The 13,402-nt window shown below is 44.8% G+C and overlaps 1 protein-coding gene across 1 annotated transcript; it reads left to right on the top strand.

The window, feature by feature from the left end:
- The first annotated feature begins 4,171 nt into the window (after positions 1–4,171).
- LOC130596230 (retinoblastoma-like protein 2) lies at positions 4,172–13,082 on the top strand. The gene is made up of 5 exons (XM_057403599.1): positions 4,172–4,252; positions 4,669–4,829; positions 4,940–5,004; positions 12,756–12,942; positions 13,053–13,082. Exons 1-5 carry the CDS (start codon positions 4,246–4,248, stop codon positions 13,080–13,082), a joined length of 450 nt encoding a protein of 149 aa, XP_057259582.1. The 5' UTR covers positions 4,172–4,245.
- The last annotated feature ends 320 nt before the right edge of the window (positions 13,083–13,402 follow it).

The raw sequence follows: 13,402 nt of genomic DNA, 5'->3' as shown, positions 1-13,402 counted from the left end.
AAGGGTGGTGTCATAGTCAGGGGTTTGGGTGCCTTGAACACGGTACCCAAGTTTGTAGGCCAGGTCTAGTGGGGGCTGGTGGAGCTGATCTGATGATAAAGAAGGGAAAGAGCAGTTTTGGTAGGAGGCTTGCCAGACTGGTCAAGGAGGTTTTAAACTAGATGTGTTGGGGGAGGGGGCATCATTCCATCCCAACACACCCAGTCAGTTGCCAGAACCTATAATAAATGCCTGGAGCAATGTAGAGATATCCCAGCTGCTCCAGCCAATGAGCCCGCTTCATTTGGAGCTCGGCTCAGATGCCTCTATACAAACACCCGTAGCATGGGGAACAAACAAGAGGAATTAGAGATGTGTGCATGTCTATGGTGGTATGATATAATAGTCATCACAGAAACATGGTGGGATGGCTCCTATGACTGAAGTGTTGGAATGGAAGGTTACAGGCTCTTTAGAAAAGACAGGTCCGGCAGGCGGGGAGGGGGGGTTGCCGTTTATGTTAGGGATAGTCTGGAGAGTATGGAACTCTGTCTGGGGACAGGTGAGCAGTCCACAGAGAGTTTGTGGGTCAGGGTTAAATGGAACATGGCTATGGGAGACATTAGTGTGGGGATCTGTTACAGACCACCTGATCAAGGAGAACCTGCGGATGAAGCACACCATAGACAGATAGGAAAAGCCTCACGCTTGCAGGCCCTTGTTATCATGGGGGACTTCAACCACCCTGACATCTGTTGGAAGGACGGTACGGCCCTTCACAAGCAATCCAGGAGGTTCCTCGATTGTGTGGAAGACAACTTCCTTCTGCAAGTAATATAGGAGCCGACAAGGAGAGGTGCCATGCTTGACCTTGTGCTCACCAACAGGGAAGGGCTGGTTGGAAATGTAATGCTCCAGGGCAGCCTTGGATACAGCGATCACGAGATGGTCGAATTTGAGATCCTCAGGACAGTGAGAAGAGCTTGCAGCAAGCTCACTGCTCTGGACGTCAAGAGAGGAGACTTTGGCCTCTTCAGGAACTTGCTTCGGAAGGTTCCATGAGATATAGCCCTAGAGGGCAGGGGGTCACAAGACTGTCGGTTTATATTCAAGGATCACCTGCTACAAGCTCAGGAATGTTGCATCCCTGCTAGAAGGAAGTGCAGCAGGAGGGCCAGGAGACCTCCTTGGATGGATAAGGAACTCCTGAGGAAAATTCAAATGAAAAAAAGAGGCTTATAATAAATGGAAGCAAGGACAGGTGGCCTGGGAAGAGTGCAGGGATGTTGTCCGAGAAGCACCAAGTCTTGCACCACCCAAGTCTTGGAAGGCAGATACAGGGACTGTGAGAATGAAGACCTTGTGCCCACTGTCAGGGAGGATCTGGTTCGAGACCATCTTAAAAATCTGAACATGCACAAGTCCATGGGTCCTGATGAGATCCATCCGCGAGTCCTAAAGGATATGGCAAATGAAGTTGTTAAGCCACTGGCCATCATATTTGAGAAATCATGGCATTCATGTGAAGTTCCTGATGACTGGAAAAAGGGAAATATAACCCCCATTTTCAAGAAGGGGAAAAGGGATGACCCGGGGAATTACGCACCAGTCAGTCTCACCTCTGTGCCTGGCAAAATCTTGGAGCAGGTTCTCCTGGAAGGCATGCTAAGGCACATGAAAAACAACAAGGTGCTGGGTGACAGCCAGCATGGCTTCACTAAGGGCAAATCCTGCCTGACCAATTTGGTGGCCTTCTATAATGGAGCTACAGAAATGATGGACAGGGGTAGAGCAGTTGATGTCATCTACCTGAACTTGTGTAAGGCGTTAGACACTGTCCCACAAGACATCCTTGTCTCTAAATTGGAGTGACATCAATTTATTGGATGGACCACTCGGTGGATAAAGAACTGGCTGGATGGCTGCACACAAAGAGCTGTGGTCAATGGCTCAATGTCTGGCTGGAGACCAGTAATGAGTGGCGTCCCTCAGGGATCAGTGTTGGGACTGGTGTTGTTTAACGTCTTTGTTGGCAACATGGACAGTGGGATTGAGTGCGCCCTCAGCAAGTTTGCCAATGACACCAAGCTGTGTGGTTCGGTTGATAGGCTGGAGGGAAGGAATGTCATCCTGAGGGACCTTGACATGCTTGTGAGGTGCGCTAATACCAACCTCATGAAGGTTAACCATGCCAAGTGCAAGGTCCTACACCTGGGTCGGAGCAATCCCAGGCACAGCTACAGGTTGGGCAGAGAAGAGATTCAGAGCAGCCCTGCGGAGAAGGACTTGGGGGTGCTGGTTGATGAGAAAATGAACATGAGCTTGCAGTGTGCGCTTGCAGCCCAGAAAGCCAACCGTATCCTGGGCTGCATCAAAAGGAGCATGACCAGCAGGTCGAAGGAGGTGATCCTGCCCCTCTACTCTGTTCTTGTGAGACCTCACCTGGAGTATTGTGTGCAGTTCTGGTGTCCTCAACATAAGAAGGACATGGAACTGTTGGAACAAGTCCAGAGAAGGGCCACGAGGATGATCAGGGGACTGGAGCACCTCCCGTATGAAGACAGGCTGAGGAAGTTGGGGCTGTTCAGCCTGGAGAAGAGAAGGCTGTGTGGAGACCTCATAGCAGCCTTCCAGTTGGGAGGGACTCTTCATTAGGGACTGTATTGATAGGACAAGGGGTAACGGGTTAAAACTTTGAGTAGCTGCTGTACTTGTCGCTGGGGTTGGCGTAGCTGCAGTATTTGGAGTTGGAGGAGCTGTGTTGTCTGTTGCTTTGCCATCAGATCCAGAGATATTTTTTTCCCTTTGAAGGTGTTGGATAGTGTTGAGCATGGCTCTGTAAGCTTAGGCTGAGACCCAGCACATTGCCATGATTTGTCCCTCTCTGGTATGACCAGGTTGAAAACATACCTCATTTAAGTATTTTACTGATTTTTCTGGATTTTGCACTTCTTCATTGGTGAAGTTCCAAAGCTCTGGAGGGGACCACTGGTAGGGTCATACTTGCCCATACTATCGCACACACCCTGCCACTCATGTCTGTCCAGCCTCGGGGAAAACCTCTTGGTCCTCCTATATTGTTATCTAACCCTAGACAAGACCCAAACCCGAGTCTACTTAACTTTTGAGATCAGATGAAACGGTCATGGGTAACACACACTCCATGTGCCAACATGGTGATCCCCATCACAATCAGCAGGCTGGTCTCAAAGGCCATTCACAACCTTCGAAACTCTCAAATGATGCTGTAAACAGTCTGGTGGGGGGCTGTTAATGTAAGGAAATGTCTCCTTCACAGGCTGACCACCAGAGGAGGGGAAAAAAGATATGTAATCGCTAAACACTTCTATTATATACCTCCCAAAGTATAGAGGTGGTGACCACACTGGGAAGGCAAGCCAGATCAGTTTCATGATCAATGAGCCTATTGTATTACAAGTCATAGAATCATAGACTCATAGAATAGTTAGGGTTGGAAAGGACCTCAAGATCATCTAGTTCCAACCCCCCTGCCATGGGCAGGGACACCTCACACTAAACCATATCACCCAAGTTATCTATTAGTAATTATAATAAAATATTCACAGTTCCTTGGTTAAAGGAATTGTAAATCCATGCTAATTTTAATTAATGTATTATATCTTTCTAATATTGAAGGTAATTTTCCTATGATTAGTGATAACTTGGTCAGTTCCTGCCATGTCTTGTTATGTACTTTGGATTTAGTGTATGGAAATGCTCTGCAGTGTCCAAACCGTAAAGGACTTCTGAATCCTAATTTTAAAGGTACGTTGAAAAAAACCTATCTTTATCCAAAGTCTGCAGCAACTGCTAAGGCTACTGAGATGAATATGAATCTATGTAGCAGAGAATAAGTTGAATAATATTGATTTGAAGTATGCAGGAATTAAGAGATTTTGCACCTGGCTACTCAGATTTCTATTCCTGTAGCATAACAGACTGCTGAGTTTTGTAAATAATACAATAAGTCAAGAATTTAATTTTCTATGGAAATATCATTGAAGGGAGTTCCAAAGTAAAAAATGTCAGTTAATGACAATTTGATGTCAGTGAAAGATTGTGTAATTGCACAGAATTGCTGGGGACAGTCAGACTGGAGAGTTCCCATGAGGTAGCAGTTGGGGAAGATCCAGTGCGCAGAGATGAGAGTGGCAGTGTGACTGTTTGTCTCTCGTTTCTGGATTGCTTCTGTTCTCATTCTGAAGAGAATGGAAATGTAGGTTGACTTGAGAACCACAACTGCAAATGACTGGTGAGAAGTTTCCACTGAATTTCTCATGTAATTCTTTCCAGACTTAGACTTCAGTTTCAGTGCAGTACAGTATTTGCATTTACTTTGTAAAGGTTTGGATGTGAACTGGGACCATTTTCTCAAATTTATTTTACTAAATGTTAAAGTTCACAAGTGTTTGATTGATTTTTCTGTTAGAAGTGGCATGTTTAATTTTTAACACTCAGTATCTAGGCTTTTTAAATATCTGACTCAAAACTGACTTCTGAGAACATCATAAACTTGAGTGGGCATTATATAATAATTCTTTCAAGGAAATGAATTATCTTGCCATTTTAATTTCATACTACCTAGACTAAACAGCATAGAATTTAAGTTTAATAAGGAAACAGGCTATGGATTTGCAAAATCAAATAATGTAGTATTCTTAATTGTAGGTCTACCTGAAGACTTTCACAGTAAGGACTATAAAGTATCATCTGATCCTCCCTGCATCATTGAAAAACTGTGTTCACTATATTACGGGTTAGTTTTAGAAGCAAAAGGCATAAAGGAACATTTTTGGAAGCCATATATTTGGAAACTTATTGACAAAAAGGTTGGTCAATAAAATTGTGATATACAAAAATTTCTCCTTACTCAGTTACCTTCAAAACAATTTTTAGGAACTGAAATGTCCTCCATCCTTTGTTCTTAACTGTTTTACAGCTTCTGAAAGGAAAAGATGAAAATTTGACAGGATTTCTAGATCCTGGGAACTTCGGAGATAGCTTGTGAGTCACTGCATTTGTGGTTTGGCTTGCATCTGTATCCCTCTGCAATAACATTGCACTTGCAGTCTGATCTGTGTCTCAACAGTAGTAGTAGCTAGTTGAATTGGTATTTATGAAAGTTGATACATAATTACAGTGCATTGCAGTTCCTTTTCTTCGAGATGGCATAGTCTGAGGCCTGTTGGAAAGAGGAATGGATCTTCAAGATGGTGTTACTTGATATCTTCTTTCTTCTTCTGTTTTCTTGATTTTTTTTTTTAATTTTTTTTTTTTAACTCAATGAAAAATATGTGAGGGCACAATGAATGAGTGATAAGTGGGAGAGAGAAATGGGTTTGGTGGTATTTTTTTCTTTATAACCCTAGAGGTGCTTATGACTAAGACTTACTGTCGTGGTTTAAGCCCAACCAGAAACTCAGAACCATGCAGCCGCTTGCTCACTCCCCCCCTTCTTCCTCCCCCCCCCTGCTCCCAGAAGGATGGGGAGAAGAACTGAAAGAATGTAAATCCCACAGGTTGAGATAAGAACAGTCCAATAACTAAGGTATAACACAAAACTACTACTGCTACCACCACTAATAATAATGATAAGGGAAATAGCAAGGGAAGAGAATACATTTGCTCACCACCCACCGACTGATACCCAGCCCAACCTGAGCAGTAATCGGGGCCTTCCAGGTAATTCTCCCCAGTTTATATACTGGGCATGACGTGCTGTGGTATGGAATACCCCTTTGGTTAGTTTGGGTCAGGTGTCCTATCTCTGCTTCCTCCCAGCTTCCCGTTCCCCTCCTCACTGACAGAGCATGAGACTGAAAAATACTTAATTGCAAGTAATCAATACTTAACACACTAATGTTTTGAGTTGTTATCAGCACTGTTTTCGGGCAAAAGTTGAAAACACAGCACTGGGCCAGCTACTAAGAAGGAAAAAAATGACTGCTACAGCTGAACACAGGACAGTATCCACCCCTTATTCCATACCATTCACCTCATGATCAGATCCCAGATTTTAAAATGTACCATTGCTTTTTCTCTCATACACACACACACAAAGAGAGAGACGTCATTTCTTAGTCCATGGACCAATCCCTATAAAATTGCTGAATTCATTCAGTCCATGATGTCAGGCTCCATTTCTTGTCATAGTCCTTCAGGGCGGGAGAGATGGTGTGTAGTGTTGGATTATTGCCTGCTGATGACCCCACTGAACTCATCTGGTTGCCGCTGAGCTCGTCTGGTTTCATCAAAGTTCATTCTTCATTGGGATGATGACTGGAGGGAAGTCAAGGTCAGTTGATGGTGACCTGAGGACTGTTCTGTTGCTCCTGGCTTTTCCAATGACTTTATTCCCTCGCTGACTGATACCCAGCCTGATACAGATGAAGACAGGCTGAGGAAGTTGGGGCTGTTCAGCCTGGAGAAGAGAAGGCTGCATGGAGACCTCATAGCAGCCTTCCAGTATCTGAAGGGGGCCTAAAGGGATGCTGGGGAGGGACTCTTCATTAGGGACTGTAGTGATAGGACATGGGGTAATGGGTTAAAACTTAAACAGGGGAAGTTTAAATTGGATATAAGGAGGAAATTATTTCCTGTTAGGGTGGTGAGGCACTGGAATGGGTTGTCCAGGGAGGTTGTGAATGCTCCATCCCTGGCAGTGTTCAAGACCAGGTTGGACGAAGCCTTGGGTGACATGGTTTAGTGTGAGGTGTCCCTGCCCATGGCAGGGGGGTTGGAACTAGATGATCTTAAGGTCCTTTCCAACCCTAACGATTCTATGATTCTGCGATTCTAATAGTTCCTCCTCCTTGTCCGAGTGTATAACTTCCTGGATCTTAATATGGATTAGAGTTCCTGGGTCTGAACCAGTGCTGTCAATCTGCAGGCCAAAAGTTTGTTTGGCCATTTTCCAATCCTCATTCCAGGTTCTGGGTTTATTTATGGTCAAGTTCAGTGGGTTACACTGCTTTCTCCTTCATTTGTTTGGGGCAGTCAGTCTTTCTAGCTTAATTACCCAATGTCCGAGCTCCTCTAGTCTCTTGGTATACTTTCCTGGAGTATAATCTGTGGACCAAATAGCACAGGTCCAAGAAGTATAATAATTCCAGTTCCTTGTACAATCAGAACTTGCCATTTTAGTTTTGTATCTCCAAGAGGAGCACATATATTTCCGGTCGTGGGAGTAGGTTCACACCCATTCTATACTTCCACATCTCCCTGACCACTTACTACTGTCTATTGCTTGACAAGCATCAAGTATTATGCTTGCTTGGCTATTTATGTTGGTAATTTCAGTTCACCCTACTATTATTCCTCCTTTCCCCAGGGACTGCACTTCCAACCACCATTCCTTTACTTTCGCTTTAGGTTCATAATAGATTATCTTGCCTTCCTTTACTTTTGCTTTAGGATCATAACAGATTATCTTGCCTTTAACATTACATCTAGGGTACTCTGTACTGTTATGGGTACACATCTCAAGTGGGATTCCACTGGATTGATAATGGGTGTGATAGATTAAAGTTTGCGTGGTCAAGTGCCCACTCAAAGTGGTCTTTATGCATTCCATGCAATCGGAGGAGGCTCGTACTCGTGATAGGGACAGGAGCCATAAGATGATCAGAGGTTCGGTATGACATATGCCTCCACCACTCCGGCGTTGCTGCCCACAGCTGAGGTATGTTTGTGCTTCTTGGTGGCAGGCATAGTGATTCGGAGAAAACTCCAGGAACAAACTTGCCAACAAAGTTTTCAAGCTGACAAGCAGATATTCTTTATTGCGGCGCCGGGAGACACGGGGGATAGCTCCTCCTAACGTGTGTCTCCCCATTACCACACAAGCTGTCCTTTTATAGCCACTGGGCATACATACATATTCATGAGGCTACGTATGGATTACATCATTCTCCAGAAAGTTCCCCGCATGCGTACAGAATTGTGGTGGTGGTCTCTGAGGGTCGTTTACTTCTTCCAACAATCTTCATCACTTCTGGCAGTCTTTGAAGCATGCGCAGTAGATGCTCATACCAGTTTAACTGGTTCGTTAGCACCAGAGACATAATAATCCTCCTATCCTCCTACTTATCAGTTAGTTTAACTGTAGCCCATCCTGGACACCTGCGGTTCCCAGATAATCCTTATCCCTGTGTCCTGTTCTTCTAGACTGTTTTTCTTACAACTATGTCAACTATAACGATTTATCTTGTGAGAATTCTCAGTATGTTCTCTAGCTGTACTCTACTTTTTCTTCTGTATCATGCACCTCAGTAATTTTCCATTGCTACTGTTACAAAGCCATCAAACTTAACATTACTTAAATCTAATTCTAAAGTTTTCTATATTCCATTTTGTGCTCCCTTGTCTCACCACCCATTGCTCTATTGTAGTTTTTAACAGCCCATTGTACCGTTCGATTTTTCCAGAGGCTGGTGCATGGTAGGGGATGTGATATTCCCACTCAATGCCATGCTCTTTGGCCCAGGTGTCTATAAGGTTGTTCTCGAAATGTGTCCCATTGTCTGACTCATTTCTGTCTGGGGTGCCGTGTCAGCACAAAATCTGTTTCTCAAGGCCCTGGACAGTGTTCCGGGCACTGGCATGGGGTACAGCATATGTTTCTAGCCATGCGGTGGTTGCTTCTACCATGGTAAGCACATGGTGCTTGCCTTGGTGAGTTGGTGGGAGTGTGATATAATCAGTCTGCCAGGCCTCCCCATGTTTGTACTTCAGTCATCGTCCTCCATACCAAAGAGGCTTTAACCGTTTAGCATGCTTAATTGCAGCGTATTTCTCATTCATTAATGACCTTGGCAATAGTGTTTGTTTTTAAGTCCACCCCTTGATCAAGAGCCCATCTATCTCTATGTTGCATCTCTGCCTTGATGGCCTGAAGTGTCATGTGCCTACTGGGCTAAAAATAATTCACCCTTATGTTGCCAAACTAAGTCCATCTGAGACACTTCAGTCTTATTAGCTTTATCCACCTGTTGGTTGTTCTGGTGCTCCTCAGTGGCCCGAATCTTGGGTACTTAAACTTTTGCACTGGACATATGGGGCTATTAAAGGGTAAGTGGGTCCTGCTGATCAGTCCTAGGCTTTCCAGTCTCCGGTTCAGTTTATGGATGGGAATCAGGGAGTCTCGGTTGGTGCGATATTGCCGCTGGTGCGCTATTTTGGTCATGATTGGCAGTTCTTTGACCTTCAGCAACCCCACACCAGAAGGATCCTCTGAGAGACCTGGCAAGATGGACAGCTGCTTTATTTCCTCCATTTTCAAAGCAGCAATACCAAAAGCCCATCAGTACCCTTTTGGGTCTTCGAAGTACCGTATCCTGAGACAGTCTATGCCAAGGATGCATGGAGCCTCTGGACCAGTCACAATGGGGTGCTTTTGCCACTTCCTCCAAGTCAGGCTGATTTCGGCCTCCAGTACAGTCAACTCTTGGGGTTCTCCTGTCACTCCAGAAATACAGATGGGTTCCACCCCTTGACAGCTCGATGACATCAGGGTACACTGTGCACCAGTACCTACTAGAGCCTTATACTCCTGTGGGACTGATGTGCCTACCTTCTTCTCCGCACAGTCTGGTAAAACCAATTGTCCCTCTCCTCCACCTGGCTGGAGGCAGGGCCCCTCTAATAGCAGTCACGAGATTCTCCACTTAGGTCTTGTAGAAAGGGTTTAGAATTCCTTATCACAGGTGTTGGAGTAAAATCAGTTCTTCTACTATATCTGGGAAGCTGCTTACAGAAGACTGGAGCAACAGCTTTCTTGGGAGGATCATCTCTGACCGCTGTTTTCCTTTTCAATTCATGCACCAGTTCCTCCAGAACTGAGGTAGGTTTTCCATTCTACTTCCTCATGTCTTCTCTGTGATCCCACAGATAAAACCATAGGGTGGCCTGTGGGGTGTACCTCATATATCTTCTCTCGGGCAGTAGGGTGCCTTCTTTTAATATCTGAGACGTGGTTTTGTACACGTAGCGAGCTCGATAGATCAGATTGATCTCAGTTGTTTGATCTCCTGAGACAGTTTTTCCACAGCTGAAATGATGAAAGGACTGAGATTGTCTTTGAACTCTCGAAGTTGACGAGTCGCTTCATCCACTGTTGGTGGTGCTGCCTCAGTCCATGTCACTGATGCCAATGAGAGCGCATATGATGATGGCAAACTCCGTTTAAGTTTCCACCACATAGGTTGTGTACATTCAACCTGGATCTACAGGTGCATTCCCAGCATCCAGCCTATTATAGATCATCTCTAAAATGGCTGATTCTCTCAGGGGCTCGATGCGTCTCTCTATTGTGATATACTTGTCTGAACAACTTACAACATCGTCCCTTTAGGGAAACCTTTTCTTCACATCTGCCAAGAGCTGCCTCCAAAGGCTGAGGGACCATTTCTCTTTTGCAATCTGTTCGTCATTTCCCCCTTCCCTAGCAAGTGATCCCAGGTGCTTGGCTTCCCTTTGCTCTAGTTTGTGACTGTCAGCCGCATTGTCCCAGCATTGTTGCAACCAGGTGACAATGTGCTCACCTGAAAGACTAAAATCCTTTTCCATATTTTGCTGCTTGGTCGAGGTCTGCTATCAAGAAGTTACCACTTTCTCTGCTTCCTGTAGTAATGTCGTGGTTTAAGCCCAGCTGGTAACTCAGAACCACACAGCCGCTTGCTCACTCCCCCCCCCCCTTCCTCCCCCTGCTCCCGGAGGGATGGGGGAGAGAATCCAAAGAATGTAACCCGCACGGGTTAAGATAAGAACAGTCAAGGAACTAATGTATAGCACAAAACCTCTACTGCTACCACCAATAATAATAATGATAAGGGAAATGACAAGGGAAGAGAATACAACCTCTCACCACCCACCGATACCCAGCTTGACTCGATCAGTGGTCTAGCTCTTCCAGGTAACTGCTCCCAGTTTATATACTGGGCATGATGAGCATGAGACTCAGAAAGTCCTTGTTCAGAGTAAACATTACTTAGCAATAACTAAAAACATTGGTGTTATCACCGTTATTCCCAGGCTGAAAGTCAAAACCAGCACTGTACCAGCTACTAAGGAGAAAAATGACTGCTACTGCTGAACCTGGGACAAGTAATAACTTTTGTTCAGATGGCATCCCCTGTAGCACATGCATTGGGTCTTCATCTTTCTTCACTGCACAAGTTGCTCTTTGTGGCTCTCATTTGCTCTTCCCCTTGATTATAGGAGCAACTGATATTGGCACAGATTGGTCCTTAGGTTTTGCTACAGTGTCTGTCACTGGGGTTGGATTGGCTGCAGTGTCTGTTGTCAGGGTTCATATAGCTGCTGTGCTTGGGGGTTGAGTATCTGAGTTGTCTGTTGCTTTGCCGTCAGATCCAGAGACATCTTTATCCCCTTGAAGGAGCTGGATAGTGTGAGCAGGGCTCTGTAGGCGTAGGCCAAACCCCAGCACGTTGCCATGATTTGTCCCTCTCTGGTGTTGCCAGGATGACAGCACACCTCATTTAATTGCTTTACTTGTTTTTCCGGATTTCGTACTTGTTCAGGTGTGAAGTTCTAAAGCACTGGAGGGGCCCACTGGCCTAGATACTTGCCCATGCTATCCCACACACCCTGCCACTCATGGCTGTCCAACCTTGGTGAAAATCTCTTGGTGGTTCTCTTGTATTGCCATGTAACCTTAGACAAGACCTGAACCTGACCCTGCTTAACTTTTGAGATCAGATGAAATAGGGCGTTCTCAGGTTGGTATGGCTGTGGGTAAAGCACATGCTGTATGTGTAGCAACATGCTGATCCCCTGTTCAAGCAGCAGGAAGGTCTCAAGGGTATTCAAAGGCCATCCAGAACCTTCAGAATTCTCAAATGCTGCTGTAACTAACCTGGTGGAGGAGTGGGGGGTGTAAGGGAATGTCTCCTTCATAGAAGATCTCATCAGATCTGTTGTTATCTCAACCTTTTGTGCCCCACATAAGGCATCAAAGAGAACTGTTGTGGTTTTAGCCCAGCTGGCAATTCAGAACCACACAGGCACTCGCTCACTCCCCCCCTTCTTCCTCCCCCTACTCCTGGAGGGATGGGGAGGCGAATCAGAAGAATGTAAATCCCACAGAATGACATAAGACAGTCCAATAACTAAGGTATAATACAAAACTACTACCACCAATAATAATAATAAGGGAAATATCAAGGGGAGAGAATACAGTTGCTCACCACTCGCTGACCGATACCCAGCCAGACCCGAGCAGTGATGTCGGCCTTCTGGGTAACTCCCCCAGTTTATATACTGGGCATGACATGCTGTGGTATGGTATACCCCTTTGGCTAGTTTGGGTCAGGTGTCCTGTCTCTGTTTCCTCCCAGATTTCTATGCACCTCCTCACTATTCATGCATGAGACTGAAAAGTCCTTGATCAGAGTAAGCAATACTTAGCAACAACTCAAAACATCAGTGTGTTATCAGCATTGTTCTCAGACGGAAGTTCAAAACACAGCAGTGCACCAGCTTCTAAGGAGGAGAAAAATTTTTTACTATGTTCTTCCTGTAGCGATACTGACTTGCAATCCATCAGATCTAATGGGAAAATAATGACCTTGTCGCTGTCATGTTGAAGATATTGCACATTTTAAAAGTGCTCCAGTGTTAAAAGAAGTCCTGAAATGGACGTCCAAGAGGCCCAAGTGTGTTTGATCAGTAAGCACGTGACCAAGTGCTGTCTAAATAAAGATGGTTTTGTATCTGTCTTTTCCTTTATGCTGTAGCAAAGCCATCAACAAGGCCTATGAGGAGTATGTTTTGTCAGTAGGAAATCTTGATGAGCGAATATTTCTTGGGGAGGATGCAGGTGAAGAAATTGGAAATCTCACAAGTTGCTTAAATACAACTTTGGGAATGGAAACACCTGAAAGAGTACAAGTGACACATAATTTGCAGCAGCACTTTGACAGAGTGAGTATGACATGGTCTATGTTGCTGGTTTTATTTAGAGAATAAGACAAGTTTGTCTGTGTCTCATCACAAGAATCAGCTACTAAAAATTGACATCTTTATTGTTCAAGGTGATCTTGGAGTGTACACAGCACAACTGAGTTAAATTTTGGTAATTGATTAGAAATAGTCTTTACTGTTGGATTTTTTGGACAGAATTTATCCATGCATTTGGGGTTACTTTGATCAAATCTACCACAGACAATATTTAGGTAATTACCTAAAGCGGGATCTTTAGGTGAAGATTTTGAAGCACAACAGGAGGGACAATTCTGTACAGATGTTTTGGCAGGTGCTGAATTGTCCTGCAACTGTTGGGAATACCTTTACTTGTCTGTGTAGCTTCCCCTTCCCTCACATCTCTGTCCTATATGCAGAGCTGATTGCTTAACACATGCAAAGCTGCTCAGTGCTTTGCTTT

Source organism: Pezoporus wallicus, unplaced genomic scaffold (assembly GCF_028554395.1).
Source record: "Pezoporus wallicus isolate ANWC-B61680 ecotype Strahan unplaced genomic scaffold, APGP_CSIRO_Pwel_v1 contig_7903, whole genome shotgun sequence".
Lineage (NCBI taxonomy): Eukaryota > Metazoa > Chordata > Aves > Psittaciformes > Psittacidae > Pezoporus > Pezoporus wallicus.
The sequence above is the reverse complement of the archived record's forward strand: the minus strand, read 5'-3'. Positions and strand labels throughout refer to the sequence as shown.